At 37.0% G+C, this 18,533-nt stretch overlaps 1 protein-coding gene across 2 annotated transcripts in view; it reads left to right on the top strand.

Moving 5' to 3' along the window:
• MFSD11 (major facilitator superfamily domain containing 11) overlaps positions 1 to 9,612 on the top strand; it is a 30,193-nt gene extending 20,581 nt beyond the window's left edge. For both annotated transcript variants that reach the window (XM_087955716.1, XM_026667531.2), the window contains 4 exons: positions 2,467 to 2,592; positions 3,610 to 3,784; positions 4,716 to 4,851; positions 6,232 to 9,612. In XM_087955716.1, the coding sequence (XP_087811842.1) occupies positions 2,467 to 2,592; positions 3,610 to 3,784; positions 4,716 to 4,851; positions 6,232 to 6,390 (596 nt within the window). In that variant the 3' untranslated portion in view covers positions 6,391 to 9,612. The remainder of the gene's footprint in view (positions 1 to 2,466; positions 2,593 to 3,609; positions 3,785 to 4,715; positions 4,852 to 6,231) is intronic.
• The last annotated feature ends 8,921 nt before the right edge of the window (positions 9,613 to 18,533 follow it).

Here is an 18,533-nt window from a genome sequence, read left to right as displayed (position 1 = left end):
AGACCTTTCCAAAAGCTACTTTTTAAAAAAAGTTTTATTGTACAGTTTTCCTTAATATACATAACTGTTCACAGTTATACAATGCCGTTGTGTATTGGTTTCATCAAGTCCCTTTTCCCCTTCCCATTATGTTATACATCCTAATTAAAATGATCCTGTAATATAATCTCTCCATCATATCATACATCCAAATTATCTCTATAAGCTACTGATGACTTGGTTCTGAAGTTATGGCCACTGCAACTCCACCACAGCTGCAGCACCCCTGCCTATCTCTCCCACCAGATTCCTCCAGGTGTTGCTTGCTTCCCACCCCACTGGGCTTCACATTCTTCTCCTCACTTACCTTTGGAAGATCTCTGTAGCTCAGGTTAGGGAAGGAGGCAGGCTGTTATTGTGGGGGCCACATGATACAATTCTAGAAGTGGCCACCATTTTTCAAGCAGCTGCATTGAATTACGTCAACTTGGAAAATGGGGGCCTCTTCCAGGATTGCACCATGTGGCCCAGCAACAGATCAACTTGCTTTGCTGCTCTAACCTGAGCTCCAGAGAGCTTCAAAAGGTAAATGCATGATGGGTGATTCAAGGTGAAGATGATGATGTGGGACCTGGTGGGGTGGGAAGCAGCCAAGGACTGTAGCAACCCCAAAGGGTGGGAAGTGGAGTTTGGAGTATCTCGGGTAGGGGGGGAGACCTTGAGAGCCCATGGCAGCGCCTGCACTAAGTCTTCCAGGGCCCCCCTCGGTATACCTGAAGCACCCCATGCTGTCCTCATTGGGGGCAGCAGGGCTGGAGGATTGTAAGTGAGGTAGTCATGTGGGTGTATTACTTAATTACCATCATGATTTTCAACCATAATTGGCAGATTCCATTACGGTCATGCATCAAGGACTACATACCTGTATAGAGAATGTTCCTAAGAATTCTTTGCAGCTAAAAACTATTTTTAAAATGAAGTGCTAATTGTTAAAGGGCCTTTTTTTGGACAAAACTCCCCCCAAACCAAAGTAATTTTATGATTCCTTTGTATTAAAACCCTATAAGTCAACTTGACAATCCAAGCACCAATGCTTCCTTACTATCTACTGCTTCTTTCTTTAAAGTGCTATACTGTTCGATTTCATATACACTGTGGCATAAATTAATAAAACATTTTTATACTGTGATCAGTTTGAAATGTGATATCTACCCAGTTTGTTCCATTTTTACAATTTTATTTTAAACTGAATTGTAATATGTTTTTATCTAGGATCTTTTTACATTGCTGAAATAAATCTTTGAAGTTAAAGCAATATCTTAATTTTAGAAAGGCATAATCTAGCTCCTTGATAATCCATAGATATTTTATACTTACAAAGATATTGAATTAAGAAAAGTGTTATAATTGGTCTCAATAAGTAGCAGCATCTACTTAATGGTTGATTTCAAAAATGCCAAGCTGTATTAAATCTGTTGAGCTTGGATAAGAGTCTCTAGGAAATCACAGTTCTATCTTTCACTGGGAAATTGAAAAAGAAACATCCTATATTATTGCCAAGAAAACTTCATGGACATGTCCAAGTAGTCAACATGTCAAGTTTAACTTGTGGAAGTCTTTAATTTTTTTTGGAATTGAGGTGTTGAATTTGGGGAATATTTATGGTAAAAATGCAATTAATTCTGGCCCTCATGATCTGTCAGTTAGCAAACAGCAGGGATAGCCATTTTCTTTATTCAAAGAGGCCTATCCTATTCTGAAGACTGTAATTTGGGAACCATAGTATTGTGATCCACCTATACAAAGACAGTTAATGATCTACCATCAGGTGGTATAAAGACATTGCATATATTGAATGTTCTTGAATGTACTAATATGTTACTTATCTGCGAATTACACTGTTTTATTTGTTTGTTTGTTTGTTTGTTTATTTATTTGATTTTATATAAGAAAGAAAAATACAAGAAACAATAGGACAGGGACGGTAGGCACGTTGGTGTGCTTATGCACGCCCCCTACAGACCTCTTAGGAAAGGGGTGAGGTCAGTAGTAGACAGTCTAAGGTTAAAGTTTTTGGGGTTTGGGGAAGAAACCACAGAGTCAGGTAGAGTATTCCGGACATTGACCACTCTGTTGCTGAAGTCGTATTTCCTGCAATCAAGTTTGGTGCGATTAACCTTGAGTTTGTATCTATTGTGTGCTCTTGTATTGTTTTGGTTGAAGCTGAAGTATTCATTGACAGGTAGGACATTGCAATGTATGATTTTATATACTATACTTATGATTTTATATGCTATACCATCTATATATCTATATATCTAAGTTCTGTTTGGTTTTTTTAATTGAGTCTTGTGAGGACTCATAGGGATATGGGAATTTTGCTAAATAATTATCATTGAAATATTTATTGAAAGTTCCTCTGAAAGTGTTTTACTTAAGGATAAATACTTGCATATAATAATGCCTGAAATAATGTTGTTTTTCAAGGGCTGGAATTAACATTCTTCTCTGGAGTATATGGAACTTGTATAGGTGCTATAAAGAAATTTGGTGTTGAAGGAAAAAGTCTTATTGGACTCTCTGGTATTTTCATTGGCATTGGAGAAATATTAGGTGAGTTCAAACTGAGCCTAAAATAATAGAAAATATTTTCTGATATTTAAATAAATAAATTTGATAAATAAATGTGATCAATGAATATATTTATATAATATGCATGTAGATAAAGTAATTCAGCAAAGAACTAGATAGTCCAAAATTAATTGTTAAATTTCCATTGTAGAGGAATGACCAAGTAGGCAGGTTTCACTCTAAGTAAGTTTTCCTCACAACTTTACCATTGCAAAACAAATGAACAAAGGCTAAACAAGACCCCCCCAAAGCATTTTCAGAGGGTTTCTTGTTTTGATTTATTTTTGCTTTAAATTCATGAACAAAATTGTCTGACATACTTATTCTTTGCCTTCATCCTTTTGTGTCACTATAGAATATGTGAGTTCGGTACATTGTTCAATATAATAAGCAGACATATTGTTTTGATAGAATGACATGGCTCAGTTATTCCAGTGCAATGCTACTATTAATGTAGCGATGTTCCAGTTTGCTATGACACCAATCCATTTGTTGGCCAATACTCTTAATTCATTGTGACACCAGTCAACCTATAACCCAACACTGACAGGGCAAGGCACTATATATAAACAGAGAGCAAACCCTACCCCCTTTTAGCACTGATGACGTTACCTAGTTGGATAATGAAGCATCTGCAAGAGAACAATCAAGCTCAGAGTGTTTTAGAGATCTTACTTGACATGTACTAGTATGCACTTACTGAGTCTCCTTAAAGAGACAGTGCCACCAGCAGATTACCACAGCTGAAAATATCTTCCTTATGGATGATGGTTGGTAATAAAGTGGCAGCTACTGGAATTTTATAATACTAAAGATAGGTTCTAACTGTTCCAGTTAAGATACTTCCTTATTGCCAGGAATCCTAAGAAACCAGTCTTCAAGAGAACACTTTTCTTTTAACATTTTTGGTAAAAAGCTTGTTCCTTAATTTACAGTGAGCATCTGCAGTAAAGAAAGCAATTTTCTGTATGGATAATAATTATATATTTACTGTTACAGGTGGAGGAATCTTTGGCCTCCTAAGTAAGAACAACAGATTTGGCAGGAATCCAGTGGTGATGTTAGGCATTGTTGTCCATTTCATAGCTTTCTATTTGATCTTTTGTAATATACCAAATGATGCACCTATTGCCTCCATGGAAGGAACAGATAGCATTGCATTCATGAAACCAAGGTATGTATTCTTGCATCTTCCATTCATATTATTCTTAAAAGACAATTAGTGTGTGTGTGTGTGTGTGTGTGTGTTTGCAGAAGTAGTAAATAAAAATGTAGCTAATTCACAGAATTTGGAATTATTGCCCATGTGTGGTAGTTTTTTCTTCTTGGTCACAATCATTTTACTATAATGAACTACCAGCATTTGAAGATCATTTTGTTATGTTTTCATTGTCAGAATGAAAGATGTAAGTTTGAGATTCCTGTATTGTGCTACTTTTTTGTATTTGTGTTTCCCTATTATAGACTAGAACTAGAAATTTTATAGAATTTTATAACTGGAAATTCTTAAATCATATAAGTTCTGTTTGAAGACAGGGTTGGGGGTTAAACTTTTCTCGGGTGAAACTATAGCTAAACAACTGGAATTCAGATACCTTAAGCTAATTTCTCCAGTCTATTCTGAAATGAATTATGAATTTTGATTAATATTCAGTATATGGTTTAATGGTCACAAACTGTAATTTAATCAAAATGATAATAGAAACAAAATATAGTGTCTATATCACATGCACAAATCCTGAAATGGCACAGGATAATTCAAGAAAGATTTGCACTTCTCTGCTGCAAAATGGATGGATCAGAACCCATTTGATTCAAATACTAGAACTCCATAAAGTTAGACTGATCAAAAAGCACCATAGCAAAACAACAGCAATCTTTTTCTGTTTGAGATAAAATGCATGACGGTGTTATGAGAAAGAGGCATATTAAGTTTGATTATTATTGGGTCTTACCTGAAATCAGCAACTTTAAAAGAGAACACAATTAATAGTCCCAATCAAAGCATATTGAAGGTTGGAAGAATTACAGGAATCTAATTCCATTGTTGTCCACTATTTTCAATTATAATTTTGAGTTTATTGTTTATTGCTTCTTTATTTTAGCAAAGAAGTGGCCATTTTTTGCAGTTTCTTACTGGGCTTTGGAGATAGCTGTTTCAACACTCAACTTCTTAGTATTTTGGGATTCTTATATTCTGAAGACAGTGCACCTGCCTTTGCTATATTTAAATTCATTCAGGTAATATCTATTTCCAAGTGGCAGAATCAGATGGTAATGATGTTTGGCGCCTTTTCATCAGTTTTGGACTCCCAGCAACTGCCTGGACCACAGATAGCCCTTGACTTACAACAATTTGTTTAACATTTGTTCGTTTATTTGTTCAAAGTTACAACAGCACTGAAAAAAGTGACTTATAAACAGTGCTCACACTTACAACTATCATAGCATCCCCCCTCAGGGTCACTGGCACTTGGCAACTGGCATGCATTATTACATAAAATTGGGCATGACTCCCTTAATAACTCCAGCAATGGAAATTCTAGTCCCAATTGTGGTTGTGAGTTGAGGACAATTGTAATCCCTGCAGTTCTTGGCAAGATTTTTTGGAAGTGATTTTCCTGATTTGTAGGGCTGAAAAAGAATAACTGGTCCATGGTCACCCAACAGGCTTCGTACCTAAAGCGGGACTAGAAGTCATAGCTTCCCAGTCTCTAGCCTGATACTACTAAACCCAACTTTAATTATCTTCTTTCATTGGGTAAAATGTCTCAGCAGGTCATTGCATTTAGCCAACCTTGTCTCATTTGCTTACTAAGTACAATTAGGCATGATAATATTGGCAAGGAACTACCAGAAATCCCTAGACTGGGCTAACCCCCACCCACTATTACCATATTCTGAAAGTAGTACCATACTATATTGCTATATAGTTGCCAAAGAATTTTATGGATCTATTTAGTCATTAGAAATTGAGCATGGCTTAAAGGAAACTTTGCCTTTTGTGCTAAGAAAAAAGGACAGTAGAATTAATTTTTGAGAAAAGTTCCTGTGATATTATCAAGTAAAACTATAAAATAACAGTTGGGTTATGGTAGCAAAGAATGCATACGCAATAGTATATTTTATTTGTTGTTCGATATGTAGCCTGCCTTCCCTCCATCAAAATTATCCTGGACTTCAAGGTGGCATGTTTATATAAAAAAATTATTTTAGTATTTTTGCAGCACTGTCTCATATTTATTTGGAAGTAATTGCTACTGATCTCACTTACTCCAAATTAGACACGATCCATTAATACTTTAAATGATATTTATTTAATGAAATGCAAAATTGATGTATATCAATAATGTTAGACCATTCAATCTTCAATTTGAAATACTGGAATACTGGAAATGCTGGATTTTGTGTACACAAACAACACTATCACAAGAAGCAATCTGTATATTGGACATGTCCAGTTTGGAATAAGTGTATTTGCTTCTATAAAGAAACATGATTAGGAAAGCTTATGTTCCAGTAATTAAAAGTGGAGGTGGGATGGCATTAAAAATCAATGTCTATAACTCAGTTGACTTGTCATTAAGATTGCATTTACAACATGTTTTTTTTTCTTTTCAGTCTATCTGTGCAGCTGTTGCTTTCTTCTACAGCAACTATTTGTTTCTTCAGTGGCAACTTCTAATAATGGCAGTTGTTGGATTTTTTGGGACAATTACGTTTTTCACAGTGGAATGGGAAGCAGCAGCCAGAAGTACAGGTTATCGCAACATTTCATAAATTCAGTGTGGTCATCCTGAAGCACCTTTCCAAACCACAAGTTGATTGGAAAGACTATGGAATACAGATGTATTTAACACCACAGTTCTAAAAGGTTTTATTCCCTTATCAATCAGTAGTGATGGACTACAATGTGGAGACTACAATGTGGAGAAAAAACCCTATAGAGGGGACAGAGAGGCACTCTTTTTTAATCAGGTCTACTTGAGCTTAAGAATAGCCATTATGGAAATTCTACTATTGCTGTTCTTTTAATGCACACGTGGTTATCAATCAAATTCATTAATCAAATTCACTGAGACTTGAAACTAGGTATAGGATTGCAATCTTACCATATGTATTTTTTTTCTGTAAAATTCATCATTGTGCATTTCTAGTAAGAGCATACGGAAAATGGAAAGTGAATTTCCAATTGAAATAAACACACTGTATTTTACATGTTCTGACAAACAGTTCTGTATAGATTACAGTTCGGTGGAATTGAAACCTAGAACATTTTGATTGTTCTGGGTTTGCGTTGGAACAATTCTGGAAGAGTCTTAGAATCTCAAACACTTTGCCCAGGTATATTTTTCTTTTTCTCTGCAAAGATTGCGTATTAGCCTGCCTGCTGACTTCCTCAGGGTATTTCTTTTCCTACTTCCCCTTAGGTGCCATTGATTTCTTTTTCAAGGGTGACATATCTATCCTGGTTTTTCATAGGACCTTTCTTTGATAACCTCCCCTAAATTGAAGCCACTGATTTCCCTACCTGATTTCCCTACACTTGCTGATGTCCTTAGCATTTTCCTGTTGCCTGTATCTGAAACATTTCTGCTAGAACATACATGCTCCAGGTCTGGATGTGGGCCACCCAAAACAGAACACTTCATATATGGAATGTTTTGTATCTACCATACTTACTTTGTATTGGTTTGCTGAACATCATCAGAGGAACCCAAGTATAGCACTAAAATGCAAAATAAGGATGCTTTGCCTTTTGGTAGTTGGTGTTGCACTGAATGTTGATGGTCATATATAGAGGTAAGGTTGGATTTCTGTGGAGTGTTTTTATTGTTATATACATATTTTAGAACTTCCTAATGTATTTCTGAACTCAAAATGGTGAGAAACTGTCATTGGTCTTCAGAAACCATGAGAAGAAAAGACTAAGAGTCACAAAAAGAGTTCACTTAAAGGCCTAGTAGGGCCGTTTATTGCCCATCCAGAACAGGGACAAGTATGATTCTTAAACATTAATTAGATTAGCAGTTTATAGCTTCAGTTCATTATACACTACATTTTAGTGCATATTTTCACTGGAGGGACAAGCACTCAAATGTTATGAATGTATATCTATTCTACAATATCTACAAATATTTTGTCAGGTGCTAAACTGTAGCAATTCTAAAATTGTTTGATTGATTAGTTAAATCAAGATGATTTTTCTTGTTTTAATTCATACTTGAACCTGTGTATATTCAAACTGCAATCAATATTCACCTGGGACTGGGAGCAAACTTTAGTGAATTGAGAGGAGCTCCTTAAGTCAATTGCATGTAGGATTGACACTGTAATCAGTTAAAACGTATGGTGGATTTAGCCGTTCTTTGATTAAATAATAGACATAAATTCAATTTAGCTTTTTGTATGGAGTGCACCAAAGAGTTGTCCAATCCCTGGGGAACTTTCACAAATAAAGAATAAAGGACAATGATGATCGAATCCTCTCGCCCCTCCCCCCATTGCTTTAATTGAGGAATATCACAATCTTATCTAATTATAGAACTCATAAGTCAGGGTTTGGCATTCTCAATGCAGAACATGTCTGAAGTCAGCTATAAGGGAATACAAAAATTGTGATCAGTTCTAGAAAAATGTGGACATAGAACTGTATCTCAGTTTTGAAAATAGCATGCTTCAAAACCTCGTTACTGCTACTTTGTGTATAAAATAATATTTTTCCTTACCATTCTGTTGAAACAGTACTATGTGGAGAAATAGTACTACATAAAAACAGTGAATGGTTTCTGTGTTTAGTATATGCTTTCTTATTTGTATATCTAAGATCATGGCAATATCGATGCTGAATGTAATTTATTTAGTAGTCTAGCCATAACAGCTATTCACTTTTAAGAGAGACATATCTGTCAATGCTAAGTGCTAGGGGAAAGTTTTGCCACTTAGCAAGGCAATTTTTATTAACAGATTTCAAAGTGGTAGCTTATATGCAGGAGAAAGAATTACAGAATTGATTTTACTTCATAAAGCCAGGAACATTAAAATCTTTCCAATTCTGATTCCAGGTGAAGATTGCAGATGACAGGGTAAATTGATTTGTTCCTTAGATCCAAACAAATAATTGCCAAAAAAACCTAAAGTAATTTTAAGCCAAACTATTTTCTTGTAAACATCTCTTTAAGTTTGTAATCCAGCATCATGTTTGTGGATTTGAGAGCTAAAGATGGTCAGAAAAAATTAGGAGGATATAGAAATTTAGGAAAAGATATGTAATTGAATTAGAAAGGAATGGGACAATTATAATATAAGGCTGAGGAAATTAAAGGAAGGAATGAGAAATTGATAAAATAGTGATGAGATATGAAATTGAATACAAAAGATGAGTATGTAAATGAGATTATATCTGTATGGAGATGTGATAACCTGGAATCATGCTGTTCTCTAAAAAAAGATGTTCTACTTTTATTATGTTTTTAGATAAAATTTTTACAAAAAAAAGAAAGAAAAAAATTATCCTGATTAAAAAACAAAACAGTTTACCTGTAGCTTGACCTAGAAGTGGTTATTTGTGTCCTTGAGATACAGTTTTGATTCTGAATATTGGTAGAAAGCAAAACTACCAAGACCCTAATGATGCTCAGCCTTTGTAAAGATAGGAAATTAGTGCCAATATTAATTCCATCTATTCAGGTGATGTAGAAGCTCATTAATAGAGGCTGGGATATTTTAAAAACTCCAGTTGATTGAAAAATGACTAGGTTGAGCAATTAGATATTGATATACTGTATATGTTTAGTTGTTCCAAATGGTTATGTCCAACTAAATGATTTCACATTTTGATTTTGTTGATATAGTTGTGTTATCTCTAGATGTTCATTTTTTTAAAAAAATTATGAAACTATCAGTTACATGGTATGGCTTGAAATACTTCTTATAAATTAATACTGTTTATTTTTATGATTACAGAAATAAAACAGATCAATAAATAAATTTTGCAAAAAACTTCAGAGGCTTTTAATGTAAATGTACTGTATGCGATGATTATGCACATTTTAAAAATGTGTGGTTGTTAAAAAATAGATATGCAGTTGTACTGTACTACTAACCTGTTTCACCATCTTATTTGATAATGGCATTAATTCCCTTAATTTTATGCTGGTTTTAAACCGTTTTATAAATACTGCTAATAGTAAATGGAATTCTAACATAGTGACATTTTAAAAACTCATAAAATTTATTTTTCTAAATTTCAAAGTTGCTTATAAAACATAAATGTATAACAAACAATAAAAATTGTCCTGGTGTCTGAAGTGAAGTCAATATGCTATCCCTCCCTACCAGAAGAAGCTATAGAATCTGACCATTTCCCCCCCAAGGTATGAAACTAACACAATACAAACTCTACCCTTTATGCATACTTCACCTCCATTTTATTCCTATCCCATGAGTGAAATAGGTTTAAACCATAGTTAACACTTCCAGTATTAAAAGTTGTATGGGGGTTGTTGTTGTTTTAATCTTTTTATTGGTGGCTCTTAAGGGCGGCTCCTAGTAGTAACAGCTACATTGGGAATTTTTTTAGAGTTTAAAAAAGAAACACTTGGTTTGGGATTATTTTGAGGTTACATGATTTTTATTTATATCTTCTGAGCTAGTAGGGAATAGAAGAGATAATACAAACACACACATCCAAGACAAATAGACTTTCACTTCCCTTTTCCTGTTCACCCAAACTAATCCAGACTAAGTCTGGGATTGCTATTAGCTGATAAAATACAGCAACAGCTGCCAGGTGCATAAAATCTATTGTGTTTTGCTACCCATCTCACAGAGGTAGCTGAGGGACTATGGGTGGAATCAGGGTGTTGATAGCAGGCCAAGGTAAACACCCCACCCCAATGGACCATGGCAGCCTTGCTTGCCACCACTCTGCTACCTTAAAAACGCTGGACGCAGCAATACTATGCAAGTTGTCTAATACAACTGCAATAGCAGTGGCTAAATACTTTACTAAAAATCCTCTAAATCCTACTAAATTAGAGCAGGGCTGGAATAGAATACTGAGCAATCGAAGTTGGCATTTGTTGCCTACAAAAAGAGAAATCTTAGTGAAAGTGTTGCTTGTTTCATTTGTAACTAAAAGAGCATACGGTTAAGTTATGAATAAAGAGGGTTTAGGTACAGAGATACCAGCAGGAGCTTAGAAAAGTCAGAATAGTACAACTACGCCTGTTCCTTCTTTAGCATTGTGATCAGTGGACATTTTTCTTGTGATCTGGTGATTCAGAGGGAAAATAGCAAAGCCAGGGAACTCAAGCAATTGCTTTGCCAACGCATGCTACACATACAAAATTGGGAATGGCAGCATTTAGAAAAAATCAAAGTAGACAATATGGATTGGCAGCAGGATCAACAAATTGCATGTTAGCATATATTTTTGTGAACTGAAAGGATGGATGACATTTTAATTCTAGGGAACAATACAGAACTACTATCTTGGGAGAAAACCTGTGTAGTGTCCTTTTTAATTTGGCCATACTTCCAGCTTTATCAAACCTTACATTCACTAGCACTGATTATATTGCCTAGTTGAGTCTAGAGAGCACTGGATAGGGGAAGGCTAAAATATTAGGAGAGGACTTGGTGATATTTCATCCTAAAATATGCTTCACACAGTCATGTCTTTAGTAGAAGAGAATATTTGTAGCTCATGGATGAACTGTGAAGTTCTTGGTACTCTCTGAATTTGGTTGTTTGGTTGCAACCATTTCATTTCTCACCTAGGTAACATAAGAAAACTCTCTTGCACTGATGATATTATCTAGTTGGGTAATAAAACTTCTGCAAATCACCAAGCTCAGAGAGCACCAAGAATTTTGCCTATCCACTTGCTAAATAAAAAGATGATTTTTGTTAAAGTAGCCTCTTGGTCTAGGTTAAAATAAGCTACTATGCAGGAAAGGAGCAGCAATTTATTATACTCAGAAACCACAAATTTTAATATTTGCAGTTCAGAGATCTATAAAGACTTCAGGAGTAAATATAAATGGTTGAATCAGGGAGATGAGGCAAAAAAGGTTAGGATTTTTCTTGACCTTCTACACAAATCAGTTAATGGATAGGGTTTCCTTGAATGTTGGATCAGCAAACGCATGAACAGAGGAAAAGCCTATTTTCATTATTTTATTGAAAGCAATTCAAATCCAAAATGTAAGAAAGCCATAATTGGCTGGTTTGCAGTGTATTCATTCCCAACTTTAAAAAACAAGCATATTTATTATGGGAGAAACTTTTGTCGGTGCATAGAGTTTAAAACTGAATAAGGAGTAAGTGCACAAATAGTAGTGGGAAAAGGTGAAGGTTAAAATAGGGAAGTAAGGCAATCAGAGAACAATAAACTGTGGGAGATCTAGACAGTGTTAATACTGTATTATGGTAATTCAGATCAAGCTGTTCGGGTCAACTTGAAATGATAATGCCATTGACCTTGATGAGTTCTGTAGCAGCTATTTTGAGAACAATAAACCTTTCACTGAGCTAAATGGTACAACCCTTGTGGAATTAAAATGACCCCCCATTTGGGCTCCCATGTCACATCCTGGCCATTTGGCAAATCCTCTTCCTTTCCCCCCATATGTAATAATGCTGACTTTTCCTATTTTTTATGTAATTCAGTTGTTTGCTGTATTTGGTGGGGGAGAAGATGGAATATTTCCTGATTTATGCTTTTATAATTCCTTCTAATGTATACCGGTGGGTGCACTGCTAGTCCATATTATAATTTTTCAAATCTTGTATAATTTTATGCTTTCCCATCTCTTTCTTCTCTATTACTTCAGTTAATCTCTTTGGCAAGTGGAAAGTCCCTTAATATTTTAAAGCAGTCAAGAAACAAGATCTTTTTTGTTAAGGGACTTGTTAATATTTCTGTTTGTTTTTCAGTCTCATTCATTTCCCCCAAATGTTGAAGTAATGAGAAAATTGAGAGCCAATTTGGTTTAGTGATGAAGATGCTGGCCTAGACACCGGGAGACAGTGAGTTTTTGTCCTGCCTTAGGCCTGAAAAACTGACTGGGAGACTTTGGGCCAGTCATTCTCTCTCAGCCCAACCTACCTCACAGGGTTGTTGTTGTGGGGAAAATAGGAGGAGTGAGGAGTATTAGCTGTGTTCACCACCTTCAGTTTCTAAATAATAAAAAAGAACAGATAAAAAATCTTGGGGAAAAAAACAAGTTATAGAAATGAGATCCCTCAACTGCCCTAGTTGAAAGTTTTTAAGCCTCATCCACACCTGTTCTTTGGCCCAGTGCTGAGATGGTCTGCCTACCATTTGAGGATATATCATCACAACAGAGCCTCCATGTTAATGTCAGTTGAAGCAGGGTGAAGCTGGATCAAAGAGGTCCAGTAGGGAAACAGTATTTCTCATCAATAAATAAATAAATCTTCACATGCCAACATCCAGATTTTTATGGAAATCAAATCAGAGAGATATCAACATGTCTCTTTTTGTCTCCTTCCCACCTGCTTTCATGCCTTCTTTCATCTTACCTCTCTTCTCAATTACCATATTTTTTGCACTATAAGACACACTTTTCCCCCACAAAAAGGTGGGTGGAAATGTCTGTGCGTCTTATAGAGTGAATGTTGCTGAAGTCCCAACCACCTGCTGGCCTCTGCCTCCCAGCAATTTGCCTCCTTGCAGCAAGCAGTAAACAGCCTGGTCAGCTTCAGCACGGCCTGATTTAGCATGAGCAGGTGATTGGCGGTTGGATCGGCCTCCCGGAATACTGCCGATCAGCTGTTCCAGGCTGCGGGGATCGCCACTGCTTATCACCGCCTCTGCACACCCCATTTTCAGCCTCTGCGCATCCCATTTTTGGCCTCTATGCACCCCATTTTCAGCCTCTGTGTGTCCCATTTTTGGCCTGTTCCAGGTGGTGGGGATCGCTGCCACCACCACCTATCACGGCAATCGGTGGTGGTGGCGATCCCCGCTGCCTGGAACGGGCCAAAAACAAGATGTGCGGAGGCCAAAAATGGGGTACACGGAGGCCGAAAATGGGACACACAGAGGCCAAAAATGGGGTGCATAGAGGTGGCAATAGGTGGCAGTGATGGGCAGCTGTGATCCCCGCAGCCTGGAACAGCTGATTGGTGGTATTCCGGGAAGCTGATCCAACCGCCAATCACCTGCTGGTGCTAAATCAGGCTGTTCTGAAGCTGACCAGGCTGTTTGCTGCTTGCTGCAAGGAGGCAAATTGCTAGGAGGCAGAGGCAGAATTTTTTTCCCCTGTTTTCCTCTCCAAAAGCTAGGTACATCTTATGGTCTGGACTGGAGCGTCTGATAGTGCAAAAAATACGGTATATCTCTGGTCTCCTTTTCAACTGCCTCATCTGTGTTTTCCATCAATCAAAATAACCTCTGACTTGATTTCAATTATATTAATGCTTTTACATGATTCAACAGGAAACCAGTGTGATCAGGGCCAGTTATTCTTTTTACAATGCAACTGAGCATTTCTGATTGATAACTGCATCCAGTTCCATATATCTTTCAACCAAGTGACAAATGATGGTGTAGGCAATATTATGCATTCTCTCCATTTAATCTATTTGCAGTATTTTGTGACTGGGAAAAATGCCATCCCAGCTGAAATACCTTTTTGCTACCATTCTGAAACTGATTTCATATAATCAACTCCATGGAAAAACAAAAATATAATGTGTAAAAAGCTCCAGTCTTGCTCATATATCTTCATATGACCAGAGAAATGCCAGCTGGGCCCTTCCCTCTTTCCCTGCCAGCTGAAAACTTTCCTCTAACATTACTAATGCTCACCAACACTAACAGGGCAAGCCACCAAAATATAAACTGACAGCAAACTGCACTCCTTACTAGCAGGATGGAGGTGAAGATTTGTTCTCAGAGCTTGTGCGTTGGTTTCCAAACATTTCGTTACCAGGCTAGGTTACATCTTCAGCGGAGTTTAGGGGATGCGAGTGTCATAGTTCTTCTGTTTTTAAGGGATAAACCTTTATAATTTGGGTACCCTAATTTGGGTAATGAAATGTCTGCAAGAAAACAAGCAAGCTAAGAGAACAGCAAGGACCTCTCAGTTTCCTCTAAGTCTGAAAAAGCACTAGGAACAGGCTACCATTGAATTATCTTTCTGTTTTAATTCATGAATTGGCAAATGATTCTGCCTTCCTTTGTTTCTATTTTAACCTTTTAATGTATATTTTAAAAATCGTTGTATTTTAATCACGAAATTGAAGCCATTTTACTAGCCAAAAGGAAGATAGTGAATGGTGCAACAAACCCTCCTACATAATGCTCCGAAAATATTGTCAAGGGAACCCTTACAGGGCATCTGCCAATGGATTATGCTACACTAATTTGTGGAATTGCTCCCCATGGAGCAAGTGTTCCTCAGGGACATCCTTGTTGAGGAGGAACTGTAGTTCAAAGCAGTTGTAAGATTCAAAAACTTTTACTACAGTTCTGCGGGCGTGGCTTGGTGGGCATGGCAGGGGAAGGATGCTGTAAAATCTCCATTCCCACACCACTCTGGGGGAAGGTTACTGCAAAATCCCATTCCCACTCCATCCCACTAACCCGCTTTCCAGCTCCATTCTCCTGTGCAGGGCAACAAAAGAAGACCCAACCGATCAGCTGGGACTCAGGAAGCGGAGAATAGATGGGGGCTGGGCCAGTCAGAGGTGGTATTTGTCAGTTCTCCAAACTACTCAAAATTTCCACTACAGGTTCTCCAGTACTGGTCAGAACCTGCTGAATACCACCCCTGATTCAAAAGCAAAGACATGTCCTAGGTCAATCCTTGACACTTTTGCTCCAGTTTGAAAAATATCAGGTAACTTTATGTCAATGACTCCGGAGTGGATTGATGCACTAATATTCTGAGTTGTTATTGAGTTCCCACTTCCTTAGGGTTAATTCTGCAAGAACCTGCTATCCACAGTTCCATTTCATGCAAATATCAAATTCAAATGAAATTATTTCAAGACAACAATAGACCCCAAAGGAACCAAGAAAAATAACCATACTATGAACAAGCAATAAAGCCATGATGCATGGCACATAGAGCAGGAGAACCAATCGAGTGTAGCGGTTAAGGCATTAGGCAAGAAACTAGGAGACTGAGATCTTAGGCACAAAACCATCTGGGTGACCTTCGGCCAGTCTTTTTCTCAGCTCTAGGAAGTAGAGAAAAGCTAACCATTTCCATATTCTTAGTTTATAGTCCTAGTGATAATCACTGCAAGCAGAACAACTATTTCTTCATAAAATCTGGTTGTCTTGTCTGATGAGAATAATGCAGTGTTCATAGTTGTACTCACTATATAAGGGGAAGCAATGTGGGCATAATCTGGGTTATATTGGAAGAGACATTGCTTGAATGATACACTACAGCACCAGAGCAGAATTCTGTTTTACCAGCTGAGCAGCAGTCTCTTATCAGTTCATCAAGGGAAAGGAGGACTCAGTCTAGGCTGACTTGACCTTCATTCCACTCAGTCTAGGCTGACCTGACCTTCATTCCTTCCCCTGATACCATGGAAATTTTCCAATAGGTCCAGAGGCATAGACACAGTCAATTTATGTACTAATGTAATTGTTCTCCCTACATAGTTGGAAGAGGAACTACTGTATATATATGATTCAGTTTTCTTTAAAGTTTAAGTTTTGATATTGTGCCATATATCTGTAATTAGTTATGAAAATGGCTGCTGTGGATAATTGTAACTTGTAAGTCACAATCACATGGGTCCAAATCATGAATTTCTATGGGACTTCTTGATTTTCATGTTAGGTACCCATATTTTCATGAAAGATCCTTTGCTGCTTTTATTGTATGTAAAGTATGGGATGTTGAATTCTATTTGGGTATGTGTTTTTGTTTTAACAAGTCCTAATGGCTGTATTCTCTCGCACAATGCCATGAACTGTAATCTACAAATCACGCTGTGTAGATTCAGCAACGTGCTAAATCAAAACCTAACAAATACCATAGTGGTGGTCCCAATTTTTTCTCACTATTCTATCAGTGGTACCATCAATCAGCAGTGTTCATAAGAAACCCATAGTGATGTGAAAATGACAACAGGCAGCAATTACATCACCACAACTACCATAAACCTGTGTTACATGTCTTGTGTAAATACGCAAGACACCCCACTTATATGATGATATCATCGTGTTTGCATCATCATTTCCCTCTCCTCCCTGCTCCTCTGAAGGCAACCAGTGGCTTCTATGGAACCATCTGAAGCAGTATTTCTTTAAAGTGTGGTTCCCTCAAGATCCTTTTCAGGGCTCCTCAAAATCAAAATGATATCCCAGCCTATATTGAAAAATAATTCAATACTAAAATCCCACTCAACAATCATGAGAAGTGGCTGCAATGGCGAATGTATCCATTTAAAATTTTAATACAGTAAGTATCAATAAATATAACACATACAAAGAAAAGCTATTCTGGAATCTCCCACATGGAGAGTAACCACTTTTTTTTGTAAAGGAATTTTGGGGTAAACTGCCTTGCAGAGCAATAACAATAGAAATGTCACTTACTTATATACCACTTTATAGTGCTTTACAGCCCTAAGTGGTTTACAGAGTCAGCATATTGCCCCCAACAATTTGGGTCCTCATTTTACCCACCTCGGAAGGATGGAAGGCTGAGTCAACCTTGAATCTGGTGGGATTTGAACAGCCGATAGTCAGCAGAAGTGGCCTACAGTACAATACTCTAACCATTGTGCCACCGAGATATTAGTAAGTCCCAGCAGTAAATTGGGATATGGGGTAGGGTCAGGAAGCCTTGGAAAACATGCTTTGATAGCAGGGGTACCATGCATAATTCCACATGTTGGGCATCTTAGTTTGAAGTAAGGTAATAATATAAGCCAGTTTGGTCTAGTGGTCAGGCTAGGAACCAGGAGATTGTGAGTTCTAGTCCGATTTAGGAATGAAAGCCAGCTGAGTGACTTTGAATCAGTCACTTTCTCTCAGCCCAACTCACCTCACAGGATTGTTGTGAGGAAAATATGCAGACAAAGGAGTATTAAATATGTTTGCCACCATGAGTTATTTATAAAAATAGTGATGAGAAATAAATAAATAAAATTTTAATAAGTAGGTAAATATACTTGGTGTCTCAAAAAACCCTCTCAAACAATCTTTTGTCATGCTAGCATTATGAACCTGATGGAACCTGGAGTAGTAAGAGTAATGTGATTTTTATGAACAAAATGGATTATTTGTGGTTGAGAAAATGGTGAAATAAGGACCCACAAACATCAGACTGAAGACAACATGATGGCAACATGTCATTGATATTTCCCTACCAAATGTATTTCCATACACATTTTGTCTAGAAAGGCCTGTAAATTTGAAATCTAATCTATTTTTCATCCAACCACGGCAGATGGCACTGTTTCACATTGTTACCTCAACTTCTTCTCACACTGTGCAATTGTACATGAAAATCAGTTTCAGGAGTGAAGTGGATTTCCTTGAGCAGAAGGTTTGGTTGTGATTAAGATACAAGATGGAAGAGAATCATTTGAAATGTAATAAGCTTTTCTAAGTCCCTAGGTTTATTTAAAACTTAAATAAAACTAAGGAAAATACAAAACTTAATTTTCTCCCAATTTTGAACAGGAATTCTTCTTGGGTTATTGTATGTGTTGTTTATAGCATTAGAAATAGAAATAGCATTTAAGCTTATATACCACCTCATAGTTCTTTGCAGCACTCTCTGGGTGGTTTACAATGAAAAAGCATTTGCATATAGCTCTCAACAATTTCTGTCCTCATTTTACCTTAGATCTTAGAATGTTGGAAGGCTGAGTCAACCTTGAGCCCTGTCAAGATCAAACTCCAGGCTGTGGGCAGA

Source organism: Notechis scutatus, chromosome 2 (genome assembly GCF_049901735.1).
Source record: "Notechis scutatus isolate UNSWTSFEM ecotype Mainland chromosome 2, rNotScu1.2, whole genome shotgun sequence".
Lineage (NCBI taxonomy): Eukaryota > Metazoa > Chordata > Lepidosauria > Squamata > Elapidae > Notechis > Notechis scutatus.
Note: the sequence above shows the minus strand (reverse complement) of the source record. Positions and strands in the feature narration are given on the sequence as shown.